Consider the following 25,606-nt stretch of genomic DNA (forward strand, 5'->3'; position numbering starts at 1 on the left):
AGTAACAACCACTTAGTACATTCATCTAAGTACTTCAGCTGAAAATAAGACTCTCTTCTCCATCCCTTTTTCTGATGAAGTAATCTACCAGAGGCAGCACAGCAGGTCAGTAGTTTTGCTGGGAGAAGAACCACCACCTCCCTGCTGCTTCTCTTGAATAGGCCGAGTAGAAAGACACATACATTGTTGATGAGGCATTGATGGTTATGATTAATGCATGGACAGTCCCCAGCGATTCCCCCACAGGGACCTGTGCGCACATACGCTTGGAAAAGTAAAGCACAGTAAACTAAACCACAGCATCCTTTGGGTCAGGGATGAACCTGATTGTCTTTCAAAGCAATAGCTGCAGAGATAACCACACAGCCCCACAGCTGTGGGTTGGTACTATAAAATATTTTCGAGCAAAAGACACCCAAACATTTCTTTTCGATATACCTCTTCCCAGTATCTGGTGGCTGCTTTTCATGGAGAAATCGCCTCTCCCATGCTCTCATGGCTCATTCCGTAAAACAGCAATACAGATAAGGACAAAAGGCAGGCAGAAACTAGGAAAGGAACAAGGACATGAACCGGCAGGAAAAGCAGTATGCAATGTGTCTTCCTGTGTGTGAACAAAACCAGTGTAAGCATGCTTTTCTGGCTTGTTTGTTTGTTTGTTTGTTTCAATAAATAGGATTTTTTTTTACTTACTGAAAAACAATTAATTGTTTGTTTTCTCTTAGATTCTCGGACTCACCTTTGCAATGACCATGTATTGTCAGGTAGTCAAGGCAGACACCTACTGTGCATAGATACCATTCCCAATCTTTCTGCTCCTCCTCCAAAGGACACAGGAGAAATCTCCTTCATGCTCATTCATCTGACCTTCCCCCCCCCCCCCCCCGCCCTCCTTTGTACTACAAACTGTGTATAGTGCTATCTTTCTGAAGATTTTGTGAATCACCCCACTTTACTGAAGGAGGAAGAAAAGAAAAAGTCAGTACTTGAACTGGCACAGGTAAGAAGCAGCCTTGTCTTTAAACAGAAGAAAACCTCCAAAGAGCAATGGTTCCTTTTCTATGGCCAATCGCAAAGCAAAGGAGGCTGCTTATGAGGGGCTGATCTGCAAACCGATGTTAGGAAAAGATTGCACTGAGACAACCTCTGCAAAACCTGCCAGGTTGCCTTCCCGCATTTCATGGTCCGGAAGAAAGGGCATAGAAAATGAGTATTCTTCAGCATGGAAAGAAGGTACAGAGTAGCTAGTGCTGAATGCAATTGTAATTTTACTACAGTTTGCACACAGCTAAAATGTCAAGATCAAGCAGCCCTGCCTCCAAGTGTCTCAAGATGATTTTTTAGCCAGGAGAGGATCATCTTCAGAAATGTGTTATTTTAAAGGAGTATTTTTAATCTTATGCGCTGCAAAGTCAGGCTTTTAATCATAATCTGTACAGTGAGATCTGGCTTTTAAGGGAAAACAATATTGGACATTGTCTCACTTATTAATTGCCAGCGGCATATAGATGCTTGACTGTATATGTAATATATATTACATTCATATACACATACTGTTCTGAAAGGAGGTGAAATACCCAGCATCTAACCTCAGAAAGAGGGAACCTTTCTATCCCATTTTACATTCCAACTGAAATAACCAAGTATTATTTCTTGTAGGAAGCACTATCACTTATACCTCTGGGAAACAAGTAATTACTTTCAGCTGTATCTTCATTTCAGTAAACAACTTGTGAGTGGGCTCTCTCTGTCATTCTACTATGGTTTTATTTTTTATCATCCCTGTTTCAAGTTAGTTTGCCAAAAAATATCACTCATTTCCACACTTGAAGATCATACAAAGCTGTCAGCTGTTCCTTCCCTGAATGTCACCATTTCATTAATTTACTTTGGGATATCATCATCTGCAGGTATGATAGAGTTGCCTTGTTGAGGAAAAATCTTTTGCACGTTGCCCATTTTTGTGAGAGTTATTAAGACTTCAGATGTTTTTATGCTTAGCTTTTTCTGTGTCCCCCCGCCCCGCCAACTGCATGCTTACAACAGCCAAGACACATCAGTCTTTGTTAGAACTGGAGTCACCTCTCAGTTCTGCTTTTCAAACCCATCTTCCTCTGCCTGGCTGTTGGCTAGAATATGCCCCACACTTTCTAGAATTTGCAGAAATCAAAATCATAACTTTCCTTAGCCAGAAAACAGCCACCAATTGTCCAATTTCCCCACCCTGCACTGGTAACAGAAGTAATTTATGTAGCACCCTTCTTTGCACGCCCTCTCATCATGAGGTCAAGAATCAGACATTTCCTATTGTTCAAACAAACAATACCCCATCAGCAAGCAGCTGCAGATATTGCACATGTGCTTCAGCTTCTCCCTGTCACCCCAGGGAAAGGACACAGCAGGGAAGAGGCAAACAGAGCAATGCAGCTGGCCAGCTCCCTGCAGCCAGCCTTTGAGGACCACTCAGCCACTGACGATAGACCAGAAAGACAACCATGGTGCCCCTGTTTTCCCAGAAAGCTCAATGCAGCCATTCCTACCGTGACAGACTAAAAGCATGCATTAAGTTCAGGCAAAAAAACCTGTACCTTTACTGCTTACAACAGCAGGTCTCAGCTATGAGTGACATTTTGCTTACTTTGATTTAAAGGCAATTGCCAGCAGTAAAGCTGGACTCACCAACTCACAGCCTATTGAACAATATCCTTAACACCCATTAAGTAACACTCTTCTGGACCTGCACCATTGACAAATACTACTCCCACTGCTTAGGTTTTTTGGGTTTTGGTTTTTTTTTTTTTCCTCTTTCTTTGCTGATTTCCTGCAGTCATCTCACCCCCTTAGGCTCCATATTTTGTGGGGAAGTGCTTAGGACAGTCTGGTGTGTGAAAGAGCAAGTATCTTCCACAATCTTAACCCCCACCTTTACACATCAACCTCTGTAGCATAGGGCATTTAGCTGTGCAGGCTAAGTTGAAAGTAACGTAGTCCTTGCATGCATTTTATGTGGCTTCCCAATCACTCACTATCACAGCAGCTACCACCACTGAAGGATTTTATTGCCATGCTAACAAGCCTTGACAAATGTTAACAGACCTCAACCCAAGCCGGAGGTTAAACTGAGTAGCCCACACACAGGCACCCTGCACCCCAAGCAAGAGACTTACTCTGGGTGTTACAATCGCCAGTCTCAATGCTGTCTGCTTCCTCAGCCCAGGCTGACCTGGCAACAGTCCTGCTCTTCGAAAGATGGTGTAAGTCAGTTCATTCCTTCCCTCTCTCCGCTACGTTGCTTTCTTACCTGCATAGACATGATTCCAGGTTAGATGTACCATTAGTTCTTGCCATGGTTTATAGTTTGTACACACAGGTGCTCCTGCTGACAGCTCAGAGCTTCCACCACTGAAAAGCAGCATAACAGAGTGATGAATACATTAATAAAACATCGATTTTTAAGAAAGATAAAAGGTAGACAGGTCTATTTGTAGTGATCCCTGCCATTAAAAATTAACACAGAGACAGCAGGCTGCTGATGGCTCAGCTGATAAGATTAAACCATTGTGCAGCACAGCTCCCACAGAGGGCAACTCTCATCAATTTGCCTGGTGGTGGGAGAAGACAGCTCACAAGCCTGCATCTTGTGAGTCTCCCAATAATATGTGCTGAGCTCTTTCTTAGAAAAGACTGCTAGACTTCAGCTAAATCTACAGAAGAAACAAAGTGAGAAAGAGAGACTGAAGAAAAGTCACACTTTGTAGTTCCCTCTAATTATTTTCCACAGTTTAGGTGTCTTTACAACAAAATAAACTGCGTTGGTTTTCCAAAAACAGGTATCTATAAGGAGTATAAGCAATATTCATTTTGTAAATCCCAGTCACTGCAACAGAAACATACAGCACTAACTGCTGAAAAGAAAGAAAGGAGGAAAAAAACCCACCCAACCCAGAAAAACCCTGCAACCCAAAACAAACACCCATGGCTGCTAATAATTCTTTTTTTAAATACTACCCTTACACTGCCAACTGAGATGCTACTGCAACTTGTTTATAACTTGAACCAGACTATTTTCTTTATTTGATGTTATTAACTCTCTACACACAGGCCAAGCAGATGTTATGGTGCTTAAAGCATTACCAGCACAATCCAATTTCAAACCTCTGAACATACTGCATATAACAAGCCTCAGACTTAGCATATTTTCTTTTTAAAAGCATTGCATCCTTTCTCTGCTGACAAAGACAGAATATTTTGTGGTATGTAACAGCAAGAATCTTTTTTTAAAAAACAAAAAAAGATAGTTCCATATTATGCATAAAACTTCATGTTGAACCGGTTGATTGATTATAAATAAATACCCTGTAGTACCTAATACCCATTTAAAGGCTGCTTATATCATATGTATGCAGAGCAAGACAGAAGGCATTCCAGTTGCTTCCATTGGTGTTTTGTCACCTTTAGTAAAGTCTTTTATATTATTTTCACTTCTTTAAACACGAAGGAGGACTCAATATATTTAAATTAAAGACAGAACCAAAGGCAACAAAGACTCTGAAGGACAGCACTCCTAATTTATACTCATTGCTCTTTCTGCTTAACAAGATGTGAAGGCACAGTGCACGTGGCTGGACCTACTGAATCCAGCAACATCAGGATTTAGCTTTTAGATTCAGTCCACTATACTTGTGGCTTTTCATCTTCACAGTTACAATAATATACATATATATGTATATATATTTAATAGAATATGATTTATTTTCCTGTACAGTAACTGGCAGTAGCAGCCAAATCTTATTGCTTGTACAAACCAGTATTATTTAGTTACACATCGTGTAGTGCACAATCACTGAAATTCACTCCAGTTTCTGTTCTATGAGTACTTCTTTGTTCTCCCCCTCAAATAATATAAATTCGTAAAGGTTTATTCTTCCATTTAATAATTACCATTTGAATGTAGCATTGTATGATTCATAATATGGAGAGGAAGGAACTACACAGAAGCTGTAGAAATATTTTATCTTGCATCAGCAATATTGCTGTTATGCAAATCCACCCAAACCCCTCACTTCCCACAAACTAATTAAGAACTGGTTACATCTTTCAGCACACATGGCTCCCAGCTGCCTCATTCATAGATGGGACAGGAGGTTGTTAGCATGGAGAAAGGTGAAGCCTTTCACTTACCCCTTAGCTTCATTGTTGTGCTATAAGTATGGCACCAAAGGTAAGCAACAGAAGCCAGGAGTTGATTGTGGCATTTATTTTAAAACCAGACTCTTTATTAACTTTGTCTGCAAGGATTCTTGCTAAGTGTGAATGACCTTCATAGATACCGAGTTAGACAATTCACAGTAAGAAAACAAGTCAGGACTCGCCATGGGAAATTTTGTTTGGATTCCATTGTGAATTCCCCTAGGTTGTCACCGATATCTTACCACAGTGGTCAGGTCTCCTTAGTTCTTTGGATTTTGTCGCTGCAATGACAGTGATACATTTTTGTGCATTCATATGAAGAACAAAATTTAAGATATACATTTTATTTTTAAAAGTTATTAAATATTCTTTAAAGTTTACAACAGAATGTCTTTTGTATTCTTTATACTCAACTACACTACAAGATATAGAGTATATACACACCCAAGGGTGTGTGTGCAAGTGCACACATACAGTATAAGCAATGAAAAAAAAACCAAACAACACAGCATACTTTTTTGTCATTTCTCATTATCTATCTTTGATTTGACCTATCCTTCCTTATTGATATTATTATTAATATTATTAAGTGGCTTACCATTCCCAGGTAAATTTACACCCCCTTCTGTTTCCTCTTAAGGGCAACCTGACATTATGTGATAGTCAATAACGATTCAGAAAATACTGGGAGATCAGGTTTACAGTGTAACAAAATACTTACTTAGACCTGAAACCAATTATTTTCTGTTTAGAACTTGTCTGTTACTGATAATTTTGAAACAAAAGGACTTCTCTTTCTGAGGTAGTTGCTTAGATTCAGAAATTACATAGGAAAAAACTTACAAAATAAACACCAGACTCTGTTAAAATGGAACAACTCCTACTATGTCAGATCAGAAAAAGGTCTGGTTAGCCAGGTACCTTGTCTGAAGTCATGTCTAATGCTGCCTTTTTCAATATAATTTATTGTACCCTCCAGGTCAAACAGCTTCGCAAGTGAAATTGCCTCTAAACTGGGTGCATTCTGAGCAACCGCACAGGCATACTATTGAAAATGTAAGGGTAGATGTGGCCTGAAAGTGGAGACCCAGAGGTTTTAGTAGTTGTTGCAGGAAACCTCATAAAGGATAACCCAAACCTTTGGTGGAAGTTTCTTACAACTCCCTCAATTCAGTAGGCATGTTTATATTTGTTGAATTTTCTTCATCCCGTTAAGTGTACCACTAGATGGTCTCATTAACCACATCTATCTTTAATCTGTTTCGATTTTGTGAAACTTTCCACTTCAGTCTTACATTGTAGCAGTGAATTTCACAATTTCATCGTGCTGTATACATTTGAAAGAACCCTTCTTCTGTGGATTTGAACATGCTGCCTTTCTATTTCATTTATTCACCACTGGTTCTATACTTCAGGAATGCTAACTTAATGTTTCTTACAGAAATACCTGGGCCCAGAGCAGTTGTATTACCTTTACAGCCTAATTTATCTTTCCACTAAAGCTTAAATGTGGGTAATATAGTACACTATTGATTTTCAAGATCTCATTGTTTCAAAAAACTAAGCCCAGTGTACCTTCCCCCAGCAGCTATCCTAGTTCAGTTGTCTTTGCTTTTTGAACTACATGTTAGTACAGACAGAGGTGTTCCTATTAATAACAACTAACCTAGTATTTCAGCTGACATCCTGCTATTTTTCTTGAATGTACTTAACGCAACTTGGGAATATCAGGCTTAGCTGATTATACCAGCTGTGTAATACAAAGTACTTTCTGTCTGCATGGTGATAATTTTCAAAGAGACTTAAGGGTAGCTGATGAAACTTCATCCAAAGTTTTGTCTTGACACATCAAAAGTGCAAAATACAGAGCCCTATGTTTCTTACGTTCCCATATGTTAAAAATCCCAAACCAATGAAGAATCTGTCATTATTAACTCACCTAGTGAATGCAATTTGAAAGGCTGTTTTTCTGAAATCCCATCAGGTGCCTATGTAGGTCATTTTACCCTAGGCCTTGCTTCCCCACAGCCCCATAAAACTGTTTCCCCATAGAAATACTGTACATTATTCTGTTCACTAGAAATCATACGTTTTTTGTTGACCTGCAAGAGCAGCTTAGTCTACATTCTTCCCTCCAACAGCCAGAAAGCATTCACTACCAAATCTACACCAGTACATGTTAGACAGCTACACAGAGGGCCTACAAGTCATCTTGCAATGCATGTTTTTTTAATGAAGAAATGGCTGATCAGTTAAACTGGTTTCTCAAACAACTCCCTGGTACCTTTCATGCAGAAATTGTTTAGGCAGAACATTTTGTTACTACAGAATTGCTTAATAGAGTTAATACTCCTGTAACCACAAGTACAAGGAAACTTGAAAGGATGGGATCCTTATCCACTATAAACATCCCCTTACATTCCCATGGCACTGCTAGTACAGAGTATGGTTCAAATCACAGCCAACAAAATAAAATATATAACTGTTTTATATAGATTTAATTATATACAAAGTACAGCATAAAAAAACCCCAACTGTTAATGTGTATTGCTTATGTGTTTATTTTTCCATATGGACAGCGACAAGAGTTTCAGATGTAAAGCATTCATCCTGAAGATCCTAAAAATTACTATAGAAATAAAGGGATTTCAGGAACTGGTTTGCGAAAGTCTATTCAGATGCACCTCATCATCTCCCTCCTCCACAAATACCTTTCCTTGGCTGTAAAGCTTAAGCCCATCGCTGCTCCAACCCTTCCATCTCTACTGCACCCTTTAAATCTGCTGTTCTGCACACAGGGACACCTGGTTAATCAAGGTCCCAGTCTGCCAAACGCAGAGGGGATTCAGTTATTTGTATTTTATAACTTTAAGTGCCCAAGGATAGACATCCTGCATGGCTTTAAAAAGTTCAGGTCTGACATTGAGTTAGGAGACCATAGTCCCTACACAGCAGAGAAAAGTGAGTACTGTAACCAAGTAACTCATGTCAGCCTAGTTATGGACCTAACTAGTGACTGAATCTGAATTACTCTCAATGTCCTCCGTTCCCCGATGCAAGCCTGCCAGTGGAGTGGGTAGGTGAGCACTGTTACCAGCCAGAACTGTCACTAGTTGTTTAGCATTCTCCAGAGAAACTAATGCTGTGGGGATTTTTTTCTTCCCTTTTTTTTTTTTCTTTTAATCCAATTGAAACTTGTTCAGTGTTATTGTATCATCCACAGATGCAATTAACTGATTCTGATATTATATCTCAGCTTGGATAATAAGCACCCAGAATACTGAGCTAAAAAATGCCTCGGCCTAGAAACGTTGCCATTGCTGTTCTTTTGAAATGCTTACATGCTTCCTCCACACACTATTGAGGTGACTGGAGCAGCATATGGATCCCCACATTTTGTACTGTGGCAGCCTAATTGTCAAGATAACTTCTACAAAAAAAAAAAAAAAAAGCAATTCTCAATTCTCTCATTTTCAGGCTCTCATTTCTCAAGGAATTGAACCCTCCCCTCAAGGGAGTTACAGCTGTTTACAAACTCAATTAAGATGAAGCATTTGCAAGTACTCCAGGAAAAGAGCACTTCTCTATGGTGCTGCTTCTAGTGCTTTCTTGGAACCCCTCCTCTCACTCTATGAGCCTATACCAGATCACTTATTGCAGTCAAAGTCACTAAAAGCTTCTTTATAATCCTCAGAGCACCACACAGCCCTCCTCCCTCCCCACCAATGGCCACAACCTTTGCACCTGTATTAATTTTATTTGAAAGTCATGTTGGCATTAGTTGAATAGGGAGGCTGCGTGGAGCTACAACTGAAACTATTTGGGGAAATTCCTCATGCTGTGATCTCAGCTGTGGGAACTGGACCCATAAGTATGTTAGAAAGAGAAATGGGAATATTTCCCCCTAGAAGCCAGAGGTGCTTTGACTATTCTTTGACTATTAGGTGAGCAGCTAAGTTATGCTACTTGGTCTCTCAAGGACAGAGATGCCTTTAAACCTCATGGTTAAAAGTACTCCTACTTTGGGGGGGAAGAACAGAAATTGTGACCTGTGCACAACTGAAGGAATTATGGATTTGCAAATGCAAACACAAGAGAGTATATAGACTGAATTGATGTGTCATAATTACCAGCTCACTTTCCCTAAACAAAATAACTCACCAGCTTGGAAGTACAGCTTGTTGTCATGGAACTTGCTTGATATTTGGTGCTAATAAAAATTGAAGTTTTAAATCTCCTTCCTGTGAAGTCCATGCATTAAAGTTCTTCCCTATCAAACACCTTCTTATTCCTAACTGTGCACCACAGCTGGTTACCCTGACACAATACAACTTTCATTATCAAAAGGTCCTTTGAAATAAGTGCTTGCAGGTTTAAAAGAAAAATTATCATGTGAAACACTGGCACAATTAAAAGCTTGCTGCAAATCACACTCTCTTGTTCCTGATGGAATCAAGAGTTAATGTACATTCAGAAATCTATGTACATATGATGTTCTCAGAACTAGAATATTCCAATGCAAGCAATCTTTACTATGGATTACACAGGACTCCAGTTTATCCAGACTTCTGCACCAGGAACGGCAAGGAAGAAAAGGGAAACTAAAAATGACACGTATGAAAAAACATAGATGAAAAATATGAGAGAGGTTGGAAATGGACAAGAGACCTGGGCAGACAACACTGGGCACCCAAGCAGACTGTTTTTCCCCACTATAAGGTACAAAAATAGAGCAGTATCCCATGAAATACGCGGTCAGGTCATTCACAACAGACACAGTGTTCTTTTAGAAAGATGCTCCCAGAACTGAATCAGGGCTGCAGCGTGTATAAAGTCTCTCTATAAACTGTTGCTCCTAGTCTGTGGGATATAGCAGATTTAGGGGTTTTGAGTCTTGCGTAGATGGTGGTTCTCTCAGTTCTAGGACTAAAGCAGTCCTCTGTAGCATGCTGTGATTCAGATCTGTATGACAAAAGCTGTGATGCCCTACTGGTACTGCAGCCAGGGGCAATCAGTCCATCCCTTCGATAGAGTCTTCATCTTACCACCCCCGGCAGTCATACAGGTAACTAACTAGCAGAGGCACTGCAGCTGAGACTGTCACCAGGAGAAGGGGGAGGTCACCAACCTCATCTAGCGTATACAAGGTTGAAGGTATGCATATAAATGTTCAGTGCGATTTTGTTTACCTTTTTTCCTTTGGTCTTTCTTTCATCCTGTTCCGACTGCAATCCCATCTACTCCCCTCCTAGGTACTGTGGGTTCACAGAGCTACTGAAGGACACTGGAATACCCAGATGATGAAAACAGTTACAAGGGGTACAGACACTCATTTATTTCTCTTACATCCTCCAACCTTCAGTACCTCCAGCCTCACAGGAGATCAATCCAGGGAGCAGTGGGTGTGAATTTATATGTAATTTAAACATTACTGAAAACTGCTGAGATCCATGACATTTAAAAGAACTCAGCATGTCACAGCTGATGTGTCACTGGTCACAAGGAGCACAGTATCCTGCAAGTTAGAAAGCTTTCTTAATATCAGTGCAATTACACAGAACGTAAGGGTGTTCAGCTACATAATCAGATCTAGTACCGAAAAACTCAGTGCCCTAGTGCCTTATTTGCACAAGCAGCTTTGGTGAAATATAAACAGAAATTTGGGACAACACTGCCATTCTCAGTGCTGACAATGCAAGCTTATTTAATTTTCATTTTAATTTAGTGAGCTCTCACTGAAAATTAAAGATTCCCTGAGAGCTTTATAGCATGAAGTGAAGTGGCAAATTAAATTCAAATTGAGATAATCCCCAGAAATGTGTACACAAGTAAGTCAGCTCTAAGTCCAGACACCTTTCAGACTGGTAAGTTCTTATATAAATAAGAAAAAGCAATCTCCCACAATGAAAATATTCTCAAGCCTTTCAATTTCTCTGAAGGCATCCCAGAATGCATCACATTGTGTCTACACTATCATTGCAGTGGGACTACTCAGATCTCTATCAGACAATGAAGTACTATTGAAATGGGTTACAGGAACCAGAAGCACCACAAATTTCACAGACAGGAGTTAAAAAAAAAAAAAAAAAAAAAAAAAAAGGCAGGCAGCCAGCCAAGACAGTCTTTTTTTCTGGCTACCTTGTTGAGAGCACATATCACAATCCTCAACATAATTTTCACTTCAGTATTTTCAAATAGCACCATTTGCTTATTTGAAAGTCTAAACAAGATATCTGTTCAGGTAGGAAAGTTGCTCAGCTCTGCAACTGTTGTTTTTCAGGTCTGTGTAAAATTGTTCCTGTAGCAACAATATAGTAAGAAGTGAAAACCCACAAGGAATGACACAGTGGGTGTACCAATGTACACAGAAGGAATTTAAGCCCCAGGAATGAAAGTAGATTTGCCAGTAGGCAAGGTTGTGCTGTAGTTTCAGTTATGTCTTCAGTGGAATTTTTGAAGCAGAGAATACGATGATTCCCCAGGGAAATTGCACAACCACAATGCCTAAGCATATTTAAAGATTATCATTCAGGGCTTTTAAATCCAGCTCTATGTTTCCATTAATCCACTGAGCTGCCAGCCCAATCTCACATTGGCAGGCTCACTTGCTCTCTAACAATAGAGAGCTTATTAAATATTAAGGTCTTAATCTTAAGTACTTCTGTATGACTGAGAAATCCTAAACACTGCACAGAAGATAAACATTTTCCCACTAAATATATATATATACACACACACACAGAGTGGTATTAGATAAAGGCAAATGTCCCCACACTAGCAGAATTGTGTAATAAATCCATTCATTTTAAAGCAGCCCATGTTTCCCTGCAGTCACATTCTCCCCCACTTGTCTCTGTGAACAGAGGTTCACAGGCTTAACTCTGAAGGACAAAAGCTCACTTTTCTCCTGCCTTGAAATGCCAGCTTAGTAATTAGAAAGAGGTTCATGGCAGGATTCACACTACTCTGATAATGCTGATGGGAAGCACTACAGGAAGAGACACAGACAAACAGCTGGTTAAAGATAGCAGGACCAGCAGCACGTCTGTTATTTTATCTCTGCTACTTTCCATTATATTATTTTAAAAAGCATTCAGCCAAGATAGGTTCTGCTTAAAAATTAGGCTAACTAAAATGCATAAGCTGAATATGTATCCAATAGAAGATTTTCTGAAAAAAATAATTTTTTCCCTAACAGGGAAGGGGGTGGTGGTGGTGTGTGGCATCTAGTCAGATGGATTACTTTCCTCTTGTATTTCAGCTGGTTCACTTCAGATCTAGCACAGCTCGGGGTGGGGTAGGGGAAACCAGAAAAGCTTTTAGCTGAGATTTTTAGCTTTTCATACTGTTAAGGTGTTCCACTGGACCCAACAGTAAGACAGATGGTCTCCAGGAAAAGTCAGGAGCAAGAGAGGGTCCTGTTTGGCACCTCTCCTGTGGAAAGGGGCTGGGGAGTACCCACAAGGGTGCTGAAACCCCACTTGCCTCAGAGACAGAGGATCTGTAGTACAAGCAGTCCTGCTGCCCCCTGAAGCAGCCCTGTGAGCTCACGTGGAGTGTGGCTTGCTATACTGTCAGAGGAACTAAGACCTTCCCAGATTAGATAATTCTTTTGTCTTCTTTCTCTGTGCCCTTCTCTCCAACCCAAGTTTTCTACTGCAGCCAGATCTGCTCCTCTCTGCACAGCTTCACCATTCCCCTGTGGGCTGACATGCTGAAACCCCTCTGCCAGGAATCAGAGGCACAGCAGCTTCTCTACAAACAGAAATATAAACTTGAATTTCCCTTTCTAGACTCTAGACAGGCTCAGATATCAAATGATGGTCAGATAGGCATTACACCCACAGCAGAAAAAACTTGGATGTTGCCAAAAAATGAAAGAAAAGAAGGAGCTTAGAGTCTGTGTGTACACATGCAAACCTAGAGATGCATCAAAACTAGAATACTGGATTTAGTGCTGAGGTAAAACACAATGAAGCAAAACATCAAGCAGCTGCCTGAGGTTCTTCCAGCATTCCTGTGCCAGGGACCTCAGCACAGACTGGTGGAGGCACTGCCCTGGTCTGCGCTAGGGGACACTACTGACACATGGGCACTGCCATTCCCGTTATGCTATTTATACATGGACCCACGAGAGTAGATGCAAAACCAATACGCTCACAAAATTCTGCCATGATTTTGTCAGATTTCAAAATGCAAACGTTACTGCTTGGAGGTATTTGGCTAAAAGTTCAGCTGAGGCTCAGCTTTGTGTTTCCCTGACCCACGTCATCTACAGGCCCATCAGTATGGAACAAAGTACTTCATTATTCATGTTTGAGGACCATGATTAACATTTCATAAAAACAAGTTCTGCAGGTACTGCAATAAAGGAGGTACTGAGGGCTAGAAAGCCCATAAGGCTTCAAAACCCTTGGAAGGGATAATACAGCATGCAGAATTATCTAAGTCTTTTTGTACTGTAAGTCAATCCCTTTATTAACAGGGGATTACAACAATCACAGTATTTGGTATCATTCACACACACATAACCCATGTATTAACTCCTATATATGCAAAACTCAATTCAGTGATACACTCTTGCAGTGTATTCTTTGCCCGCCCCCCCCAAAGCTTTTTATGTATAAGAATGTCAGTACCTCAGATTTAAATTTCCAGAGCTGTCCTGGATTACTGCAGAGCATGGCCCTTCACAAGAGCCCACAGGAATGTGGTTTCTGCATTTACCCAGAACTCTATAAATCTTTGTCCTTCTTCCACTAGTGGCCCATATGTCTATACCAGGGAAATGGTAAGGTCGGCAAAGTGACTAGTTTAAAACAAATAAACAATAGTCAAATTCTGTTGTAAGACCTACAGGGCAGTCCTTGAAACAACTGCAGATTTGGTAATAAAATGATCTTCCACTTACCAGTTCTTTTTGTGTGTGCACTAGCTTAGATTGTTCATGCTTTATTCCATACTTGAACACCTATTTTATGAGAACAGTCTTTAGAAATACTCACTATACATGCTTACAAATGCTTCTTCATGCAGTGGTAACAAAACCAAAACACAATCATTCTAATGGACAAAACACTTGAGGTGCAAAACAGTTTGAAGAAAAATAACGTGTTACTTATGTAAGCACAGGAAGTAATTATTCTGATAACGTGCAGAACAATCCACAAGATGCTTATTTTTATTTAACATTTCAGCTTCTTTTGAAATAAATTCTTTTAGAATCTTCTCTCTTGATAGGTAAGCCAAGTTCGCCTTGCCATAAATTCGAGGTGCCCTAGTACAAAGCTTGGCAGACCTATCTCATCATAATTTAATTTCTTTCCTTCTTAATTCTTAAAGTTTAATTTAACATTGACCAAAGTGAGCTGGAATACTTCAAATTAAGTGGAGAACAGCCATTATTATGAATGCACATTTTACCAGCCAGTTCTAAATACTGGAAATAAAAGGGGTTTATTCTCCAAAGTGTTACCAGTCCTCAGACCAAGATCCTGCAGACAGATCTATTAGCACCTAATCTGCATTTTGAGATAGACCATATATGGGGAACAGCCCATGACACAGACTCAAAACCAGGGGTACTTTTAAAGGCAACTCAACACAGCACTGTAGGGATCTTTAATTTTGTGCAAATATTTGACCTCAGCTTCACTCTCCTAAATAACTTCTGATGTACATTTTCAGTAGTAGTCAGGCAGTTGGACTAGATGATCATTGTAGGTCCCTTCCAGCTGGAACTGTTCTATTCCAATAGTAACGGCAAAAGGATGAGACATTTATCAGGACACAGATAATTTTGACACTAAACCAAACATCCTTCCTCAGGGCGATGCACATTCAAGGGGCTACTTACAAAATCCTGACTTTCAGCTGAGCATCACAAGTTTTCCTGTCTGAGAGCAAAGCTTGACAGTGCAAGAGAAGCACTGGACAGAGAGAAGCCATTAGAGCACTCAGACAGCTTACCAGGTGCTGCTCACTTTCAGCACTGCATTTCCAGACCACTCCAATACAATCAGAAATTCAAAAACATTTTCATGTGCAGTGAGCCATACCATTATCCTCCTGCTTTGTTAGCGGCTGCAGTCAGCCTGGGTGACATCTCCCCATCATCATGAAGAAACTGCCCAAATTTAAGTGCCTGACACCTGCACTGTAGAATGCTTCTCACTAAGCAAAGCTTTCATTATTTTAGGCTTGCTCTGAAATTAGAAGTAAATTCAGATGCAACCATTTACTCCCAGAAAAGCCCCAAGTGAGTTATTTGATGCTGCCAGTGGAAGTACCTTAAAAAGTGAAAGGGTATTATTACAAAAGTAGCATTATCAAAAAAAACCTGGCTGAGCTATACAACTTCACAGCATAACTCTGTTCTCAGAAGTGTTCTCCTTTTCATCATTCAGAACCACCATCTACTCTGCCCTTCCAAATAACCATTTTAAATTTTCTGCAGGACAGGGGAAAGGCACTATTACTTCTTTTGAGTCCTCCCATTCTCACTGAGTCAACACAACTGCAGGAGATGAAGCAGGATTATGTTTTCATTTGAGATTCATTAAAAGAGCTGCAATGAAGCTGCAGCTGCACTGCTAAATTCTGTTTTAATTATAAACAACAACAATCCTAGAAAACAAATGGGCTCCCAGACATGCAAGTCAGTGGCAAAATGGGGCCTGTGGAATCTTTAAGCAGCAATGGTGCCTGAACACCAACAGCGCTTGAATGTCAGCAAAAAAATATGCTTTCACTTACAAAGAAAATAGCTTGGAAATGAAAGTTGAGCAGCAGTTTGACTCATACATCACACAAACAGAGACCACACAGTCGCTGTCAAAGGAGATAAGTATAGCCTCTGAAGTGTATACACAAGCAAGATTAAAAAGCACAAGCTTAGCCATACAAGTGTGGTCCACTACAGATCCTTCCTTCCCCCCACCCCCAGCTTATCCAGGTAACATGCAGAAAATGCCAGAAATACCAAGGTGCTGGAAAAAATGTTCAAATATTGGGGGGGGGGGGCGTGGGGGGGGGGGGTGGATGAGAAGATGCTTCACAGGAGTACTGATTTAGCTAATGGCAGGAGGACTAAAACACCATTATTCTCCCTTTCAAGCATATACTCAGTGATCTCATGACTAGGGAAACATTCAGGCCTTTTAAAGATCCAGCTACTGTCTGTGGCTTTCTGACTTACTGCAGCAGTTAATTCCTCCACCTGATTGCATGCTGTGCAAATTACTATTTCCATTTATCCTTTGTGGAGTTACTTGTCTCTGTATCTACAAGCAAAGCCATTTTCCCTTTATCTGTGGTGGAGAGGGGAGGGACTCATCACTTCTCACAGTATCACTCAGAACAGCAGCACGCTCTGTTCACTTTGGCACACACACAACCCCAACTTGTTGTTCACAGGTTGTTCTGCAGCGAATGATTTTGAGAAGACCCTCACACTGTCAGCAAGGCAGATAAGCTCAATAGCTTTGACTTTCACTTAGCCAGATTTATCAGTTGTTTTGATGAGAGCAAAACGAAAAAGATTATTAGCACAGAGGTTTTTCAACTAAGGACATGAAATAGCAGAGCAAAAATAAAATGACTGCTTGTTTTACACAAAAGCTCCCATCACAGCAACTGAAACAGCACTTATATACAAGGGGGACATCAGCCCAGAGGTAGCTGCTAGGAGCAGAGCTGAGCTTTGCCACCCTACCATAATATCACTGTAGTAACTATAAGGACTAGAGAGCCAGCTTTGCAAATGACTCTCCTCCTCTCTCTCTGTGTGGTCACACAACACTCCCAGGCATCTTTCCCTCACTTCCACAGCACAAAAATGCTGACACTGCTACAGCTGGGCCTTCATCTACTCATGATATGCAAAAGCATGTCTGCTCACAGTATTTGTTTTGTTCAGCCCCCAAAAGGGGCAAAGGAAAACACAAAGAGGTTGCAAAGACTGTAATAACAGTCAAATAATCTACAGTAACTTAATTTTAATGTCCCACATGAGTTCACCTGAAAAATCAGGGGAGAAACATTAACGATTGGGTGAAAATGGATATACACAGTCCTAAATAACTTCCTACATTGGGCAGTAACTGCCTGCTGGCTATTCTTAGTCGCAGTCCCATCCTCCACAACCGTCAAGCAAAGACAATATATAGCAAAGTATAGGCTCTCCACTGTTGCACTGGAAGAAAACTCACTGAAATATATCAAAAGGCCTACCTAGACCGTTCCTAAATGCAGATCATAAGGAAGAATAGAAAAGTAATGTTTAGTGAAAATTGGTGATGGCTGTAAGGTTTTTTGAGCTGCTTTAACACTTGCAAATGTATGCAATAAACAAAGGAAAACAAAATTCAATCTTACCTTTTTGAGTAGGATGAGCAGCAGAGGTAACCATAATGTACAGACTTTACCTACTGGAGAAAACTGGTGAAACACCATAATCTTCTGACTTCTATTCCACGCACACTGACCTTTAAGAAAGGTGAGGTATATCACTCAGGCAAGCCCTGCTGCAGCCATACACATAGCAGGAACTTCACAACAGAAGATGACAGAGCTGGAACATTAGACAGCCCTGCTCCAAGAAACTGTGCCTGGATTTCCAGAAAAATGCAACAATCCTGTAAGCCTTACAGCAAGTCACTTGTGCAAAAAACACATGGCATTCAATCTAGAAATTGAAGGGTCTTTCTACAACCACGTGTGTATCTGTTGTGATTAGTGGCTTCTGGTAAATGAAATTAGCAGAGTTAGGAAGTCTCTAGAAAGTCAATATACTGCTTATCTACACTTAATGTTTTCACATGAGCTTCGTTACCCTGCTTCGAAAAAACAGGTGGGTGGGGTAATGCCCTGTGATTAAGTTCTACTCCCACCTGGGCAGCCAGCTAAGAATTCATACAGAGGGGCAGTTTTTTAGTTTATTTTGTTTTGCCTTCCCACGCTAGACAATCGCTAAATTTTACCTTATTTAAACTCCACACAATGGATGGATCAAAATATGATCATCTATGTGCCACATGCAACCCCTCTGCTTTGCCCTCAGCAGTTGACTAGAGAATTAGTTCTAATGTGTTGGAAGTTAGAGTAAGAGCTTATTTCATTAAGAGCTTGTAAGAAACATGGCTTTTTGTTTCTATGAAAATACCATACAGGTTTTCTACAGTATTTTTCCTAGAATATTTTTTAAAGTTACATTGTAACCAAATAAACATTAAAATATATCCAAAAAAGGCAACTGATATAAGTAGGAACATAAAATGACTAATTGTTTTCAATTTTGAATCTTAGATTCCATTCATCCACATGTATTTGCAAAATAACATTTTGTTGTAATGTTCTCGTTCCAATAGAATACATTTAAAGGCATATGTTAGCTTTTAATCTCAAATGCTAACAAGATAAGTGATGCTATTTATTTTTGCAACTTTTTGAATAAGCAGTGTTAGTCAAATTCTATTCCAGTTACTTTCCATAGTAAAGATTTTTTTTTTTCTAAAGAGAAGATATATTTTTCCCCAACACAGAGTATCAAAGTGATTTCCTGGTAGACTACAAAACACCAATTCAGGCTTAGTTAATTTTCACTTACTACATAAAAAAGAGATCACTGAGGGAATGGGATTTTCAGGAAATAGCTACATACAACCTCTTCAAGCTGCAGAAGTAGAATCCATCTGCTTTGTGCTGCCATTTGTTCAACTGAAGTCAAACAGCTGCACTGTGTATTAATCAAAACAGTAAACTTCAAAAGACACGTCCCAAATTCAGGAGAGACTGTAATTACAGTTCCTATGAACATCCATTAACTTTGCAGTCTCCACAGAGAAGTGTGCACCAAACACAACCCCCACTCTTAAAAATAATTACTGCTAGTAGCTTATAGTAGAAATGGAAGAGGTATTTTATATTTTTACCCAAGCCCATAACCAACACTAAATTGATACAACTCACTCAACAATTCTTTATAACTAAGAAGTGGTTAAAGAAGCTGTTGTCCTATTGTCATGCTTCCGTCTACCTTACCTCTTCTCTATCACTCCCAACTTTCTTACCTGGAAGCTACAGTTAATTCTGGAGTTTGACACCTACATATGATAACAAAAAGGAACTGTAAAACAAGGTACCAAAGCAATTCTCCTTGAAGAAGTAGCATCTCACAATGAGACAAGCTAAACAATTTATTTTCCACAATTCTCTGTTAAAACAGTTTCTCATTACAAAGACTCTACAGCAGCTCTGGTTTTCAAGACAGATACACTTACCACAAAAGACACGTTTCCTGAGATAAGATGTGATGCTGTTATCCCAGAAGTATGGTCCATGTGATCCTGCAAGTAGTCAGATAATCCTCTTTTCTGTCTTGATAAGATACTTAGTTGTATACAGATATAAAAAACCCCTTTGCTAACTATTAAAATGATGTGTGTGATGGTAATTGACGATAAAAATACTAGCTTCATACTGAAGGCCAGCTGCAACAGAATCAGCTGCTACTTCTTTTTCTCAGTGAATGCAATGAAAATTGTAACCCTGCGTGAGTCTAACCCAAAAAAGTAAAACATGGGGAAACACAAGAGCAAAGGTCAGTTGGAAGAAAGCTTTGCTTGGCATCAGGTAGCTAAAAGATACCTTTACATTCACAGCCCCTGAGAATCTTACCCTAATATACAGAAATTTTTCTTGCAAAAGAACTAGATTATAGAGCACAGCTTTTTTTTTTTCTTAAATGTATCTTAGAAAACTGAATGATGAAATATTCTGTTGAAATAAACACACTTCCATTTCACCACTTGCTATACTAGAGGTAAGCTGTTTTAATAGGAACACTAGATATTTCTCCCAGTCATACCCTCAATTCTTTAAGTCCAGTATCTTTGGTCTTGCCCTGGCAAGTACCTCATTTAAGGAGTACTTGCTTCTATGGAAGAACAAACACCATACTTCTTTTTTTTTTTTTTTTTTTTTGCTTTACAGAAAAATGTTTCTTTGCATTGTAAAACAGTGCTTTCAGTTCTTCTCAAAATGAGGGAATGAACGTTACCTGCCATGGTCCTTACAGCAGTGCCACTCCAGCACTCCCACCCACCTTCTGCCTTCGCTCAGTTTTCCCCACTTGTCTGAGGGAAAGTCATAAAAACAGATGCTCTGCAGAACCTACTTTCATACCAGCATCTCCTTTTCATGAAGGTGGTGAGGTGCAAATTTCAAAAGAAACCTGTTTTCGTGGTGGCTCACTGATGGCACACTGGTTTGTGGATTCTCTGATATCTAATAAAAGACAACCTGACATTCCCATACATTGAATAATTAAGTGAACACAAGATCAATCCATCAGAAGCTGATCTTCATTCATTGTGGAGCTCACATGCCTTCTGGTGCTCACTTTTTTTTTTTTTTTACCAGGGAACTTCACAATAAAGAATTATGCCAACTTTGTTTCTTTTGGAATATTATTTCTAAAGCAACAAACGTGTTTTGCCTTTAGAGACAAAAGGCAACATCCTTGGCCTCAAGCACCTATATACCATGGATGGCTCAAAATCACAATGTACTTCTCATCTGGTATTTATTTTTCATGATATAGCAAGGGTTAGTTTGATCTTTTTTACACACAGAGGTATTCATTCTATCTCTAAGGATGGAAAAGACACTTCTTTCTAACATAGGTGTACTCACAGACAAACAGGAATCTTGAACTTCATAAAGAATCATCACAGAATATAAAAAAAAATATTAAAAACATGACAAATTACATGTATCTCTTCTAGAGAGGAAACAACATGCTAAAAAGAAATAGTCTTTTCTTCCCCACACCCAGTTTTGAAAGCTACCTACTAGCTAATACAAAAATGGATGCCACTTCAGATCACAACCCCTTCCATTTCTTACAGACTATTTTTTTCCTGAGACACTTTGGTTCAGTAGTGCCACTGAAAGTAGAAAAACCAGTGTAATAGAATTTAATTCTTGTGCTATTCTAGATACCACTGCCAGAGTGACTTTAAATTGCTTTTGAACGAACTAGAAAGTTCAAGTTAATTGAACACAAGGACTCACGTAGCAAATTATCTTACTACTAATGGTATGGAAGAAAGAAGCCTGATTAGTAAACCCTGCTGGATACTGGCAATGTGAGAAGTTGAGAGATGCCAGAACTAAATCAGAGAGGTGAAGATCAATAGTTTCTTAATTGATGGTGGATTACAGTGGGATTTATTCTGCTGAAAACAGCAGGGGCAGATAAATTCCCCACTGAGATTAATTACTGGGAAGGGTGGATGCAAACAGAGGAGTGCAGTTATCTTTGTGACAACTGTAAGTGGCAAGAACACCACCAGCGGGAGCACAGAGCTATTGCCTGAGTCTCTGCTCATGACCAATGACACCCTCATCAAATTCCCAGCACCTCTTAGTTCCTTAGAAGAAACTGCCTTGAAGCCTGTGTATTTCTACAAACACAAATACTGTAAACAAAAAGCAGGGACACAAGTTTTTGGCTTTGTTTTTAAACTGATGGGTTGTTACAGCTTTTGGGTTCATAAAAATTCTGTATTATGGAGACAAAAGCACCAATGTGTACCGCTAAAGAATGACAGCTTTATGCACAAAGACGCTGATCACATTCACAGCACCTACTTAAGTCTAGGGGTTGTCAGAGCTGCTCTGGGGCTCTGTCTGTTGGGGCTATCCATGTAATCCATCATTACCATTATAGCCTTTGGTGCTAAACATTATAGTTCCCACAAACTAACCATTAATGCATCAAGCACTAGTGCTAAATACTGTAAACTGAGACACTAAGCAGGCTAGGCAGAAGAGAGAAATCACAGAGCATCTCCTGCAACAAAACTGATTTAGAAACAAGTCATAAATTGAAATTACTGTGACTTTGAACTACTTAAGGAATTTACTAACATGAAAAAACAGAGCTAACAGCTTAGCTTGTCAGGGCTTGATTTTTCTGCCAGCTTGAAGGAAAGATATCTAATTGGTCTCACCCCTGACATTTTACATTGACTTACCTTATCAGAAGACAGCAAGATGCAGAGGGTCCAGCAGATATTAAATTTGCTGGACATAATCTGATGGATTTATTTGTTCACTTACTTTGGTTATCACCAGCAACTGTTTGAGAGGTCTCCGTCTTAAACTTTGATCAGATGGCATCAACTTGTCCATTTTATTTCTTGTAGGAAACATTTCAGAAAATATTTTCAACCCTGATGCCATCCCAGCTATGTTGGTCTATTTTCAATGACTCTGAATTCAGGAGCTTTAAGAGAAATTTCTGTTGTTTTTGGTTTTTTTTTTTTCCTGAATTTTATCAGATACCAACAATCACATCTGTGTGGCAAATCAGAAAAGGTTCTTTATTGAGAAAAATGCAAGTTTAATACAGATATGATATAAATTACAAAAAATGTTTTAAAAATCACCTCTCCAGGATACCCAAATTAATTGAAGGTGGAGTCTCAGTGAAGCAAATAAAGTCTTTCCCAGATCATCTCTTATTTTAAAACAGGTCATAAAAATAGTCCAGGCCTTGTCCCAGTTCCCAGATGGATATTCCAGTGCCCAATTCTTTTGCAAGCTCTAAGCGCAACTGGATAGACTAAGACAAAGACACATAAAGCAATTACCTTTTAGTCAGAGATATTAGACACTCCATGCTGTCATCTCTTCATGCCATTATCAGACATTTTAAAAACATCTATCCTTGAACCAGATACTGAAGAACCTAGCTTGTATTTCAAATACTCTCTGGTTAGCAAGCAATCATTCAGTATGAGACAGTTAATTGCACCAGTTAATTCAATGTCCTAATAAAAGATAACCAGCTAGATAGACAAAATGCCATAGAAATAAATCAGATTTATGAACTATGCAAAGGACTATTCTAATTTTGGCTATCATTTCACAATGTACAGAAATTCTAACTCTTCCCAAAAATGTCTCAGGGGTAAAATAAAACTTTATCACTGAAGACAATTAGAACAACTTGTCAAATACCATCAAGATCTCTTACCTACCCTTGCCTTCTCCCAGGACAAAGTCACAATTTTCATTATCACAATTCTATTTTAAAGAGAGTCTGGGAGATTAGTATTTAAAAGTATCCCTATTTGAGCTCCAGCCATTGATTTAGAGTTAGTTTACCCATTGGTTTACAAGGGAAGCAATGCCATAGTTCACGTTCTGCACTTCTTTCAGTTCAGACAATAAAAATAATTATTTTTCAATCTTTTACTTTCAGGTTTTCTTACTTTGAAGTGCAGCACTGCAATGTTTAAACTGCTCACACCAGGGATGTGTTTAAAACTCATTTCCATAGAAAACAGAACACGTATCAAGGCATCATTAACAGATCCACTGGGCCCAGCGCTCATGACTGCTTTTAACTAATCATGAACAAACCTAAGTTTGAGCAACCTGCCAGTGATTATAACATTAAAAAGAGGAAGAAACACACTTGTCATGGAGTAATAAAATTAAGTGTTCCCCGACCATCTTGATCACATTATGCGAACAACTCTCTTATTTGTGCCAGCATACAAATCTCAAAATGCTTCATTACTAGCTTGTTGAAACTGGAAAGAAAACCTGTTTCCATAAATTCACCAACCATCAGTTGAGTATCTGTTAGAGAAGAAGTAATGAAAGAAATGTGCAGGAATGAGTGTTCTTAACCTGGTTAGTACTGACAATAGCAGGGTGAAATCCTTCCACAAGGCGAAGGAGAACATAGCATGACAACATGCAGCACGATCTACCTTTTCTCTGACAGGCTCACAATGAAACTTTCTAACACTCTAAGACAGGTACTACTAGCAAGAACATAGTTAGATGTGGTAATCAATATCCCATATGTGCTAGTACTTCCACCAGTATTAGATTAATGAAGGGAAATACCCTTGTACTAATGGAGCTTAAGATAACAATCCTGTTCAGAAAAACAGAGCCTTGGATAGTTTCACACCAGTTTAACCATAGAAAATGTCTCTGTTCTCTGTAAATATGATATACTTTCACTAGAGAAGCAATTCCCTTCCAATATTAAAAGCCAGCAGATGCTTAACATACTGCCTTTAGCTTAATTTGAGAAAATCTAAAGATAGCTTCCTAGGAACTAAGGCTGCAAGTAACCATTTTATCCTGTATTCTGGTATATTGCAGACTATTGTGTAGACAGAAATTCTACGTCCTGCTAAAGGACTTTAGTAAGGCCAAATGCTTAAGTTTTCAAAACACTACAATATGTTCCACAGAAACAGAACTGAGGAAAACGGGGTGATATAGGCTGCCAGGGAGAATCAGGACCCTCTTACAGAGGAAGGCGAAAGTTCCCCAAGCTTCCAGCCAACACGATCAGAAGGAAAATTTCTTGTCTTTTGTCTGACAATCAGCATGTCTGTTAGCACATGAACTGTGCATTCGAACAGATCCTCTCAGAGCACTGGTTTGCCCTAGTGCATCTTATCTCTAGACATGGCTAATCTCCAAAGATCGCAAAACCCCATTATGCATGAGATAGAAAAAACAATCTTCTTGTACAGGCAGCTCAAGCTCTGAATCGTAACAACCACATGAGGGTAAACTTCTTTCACAAACATTTTCTGAACTGTCTCAATAATACAACAAGTCAAGTAAACATCTCTTTCCTCTTACAGCCCTCTGACATGAAAAAGTGGCACCTACCTTCAGTGTTGGGTAGAAGACAGCATGTTCTCCTCCTTTATTTCTGCAAAACAGGAAAACCAAATAGACACAATAGCTTTAATAGATTTCCATAGGATTTTTAGTGAGGTTAAAATTCAAAACGAGTTTTATTCCTTCACACTAAAAGGAAACAAAGACAGTGCTGAAGAAAACGGCCAATTTTATTTTGAAGAAGTTATTGCTATTAAAAATAAGATACGCTAGTGTGTTCAGCACATGAGTGTTAATAAGGCCATATCAACGACAGAAACTACTTGCCATTTAGCACCTTGTATCTTTGAGATTTCTCACCCAGTGCTCATTCCACCCCGGAAGCTGAGGCACTCTGCCTCTGAAATAAGACACTTTTGCCATCAACTTCCATTCATTCCATACTTGCACTCCGGCTACTCTGTCTACTGAGGGCAGGGTAGGGCCAAAATCTTCTCTACTTCTCTTCCTTTTCTACTGCAGATAAGAGCTACTCCTGCCCTTTTTTCTACTGTAGATACAAACATCTCACAGCACATAAATCCAAAGTGGTGGGGAAAGAAAAGCCATTAAGAGGAGGTACACAAAACACATCTAAAAGTCAAGTATGCAACTGAGTCATTGTCCTGCAGGTATCAGTTACAGGAATATTTGTCAGAAAGGTCCTCCTGACAAAATCATCCTACTTAAATGGGCTTTGAAAACACTAGCA

At 39.4% G+C, this 25,606-nt stretch overlaps 2 protein-coding genes and 1 long non-coding RNA gene across 15 annotated transcripts in view; 1 reads left to right on the top strand and 2 right to left on the bottom strand.

Annotated features, from left to right (window-relative positions):
- TSPAN4 (tetraspanin 4) overlaps nt 1-9,427 on the top strand; it is a 477,301-nt gene extending 467,874 nt beyond the window's left edge. For all 7 annotated transcript variants that reach the window (XM_030038299.2, XM_030038293.2, XM_030038295.1 and 4 more), the window contains one exon: nt 726-9,427. In XM_030038299.2, coding sequence (XP_029894159.1) covers nt 726-794 — 69 coding nt within the window. In that variant the 3' untranslated portion in view covers nt 795-9,427. The remainder of the gene's footprint in view (nt 1-725) is intronic.
- A 4,423-nt stretch (nt 9,428-13,850) lies between these two features.
- Nucleotides 13,851-17,664, bottom strand: LOC115351534. The gene is made up of 3 exons (XR_003926841.2): nt 17,566-17,664; nt 14,102-14,161; nt 13,851-13,999 (listed from the first exon to the last, which is right to left on the bottom strand). It is a non-coding gene; the product is annotated as an uncharacterized LOC115351534 (long non-coding RNA).
- A 4,892-nt stretch (nt 17,665-22,556) lies between these two features.
- The window catches only part of CHID1 (chitinase domain containing 1), a 139,430-nt gene continuing 136,380 nt past the window's right edge, over nt 22,557-25,606 (bottom strand). For 6 of the 7 annotated variants that reach the window (XM_041129000.1, XM_041129001.1, XM_030038288.2 and 3 more), the window contains 2 exons: nt 24,904-24,946; nt 22,557-22,819 (listed from right to left, as the gene is read on the bottom strand). In XM_041129000.1, coding sequence (XP_040984934.1) covers nt 24,906-24,946 — 41 coding nt within the window. In that variant the 3' untranslated portion in view covers nt 22,557-22,819; nt 24,904-24,905. The remainder of the gene's footprint in view (nt 22,820-24,903; nt 24,947-25,606) is intronic. The other variant, XM_030038289.1, reaches the window with a different exon arrangement.

This window comes from Aquila chrysaetos, chromosome 16 (assembly GCF_900496995.4).
Source record: "Aquila chrysaetos chrysaetos chromosome 16, bAquChr1.4, whole genome shotgun sequence".
Taxonomy (NCBI): Eukaryota; Metazoa; Chordata; class Aves; order Accipitriformes; family Accipitridae; genus Aquila; species Aquila chrysaetos.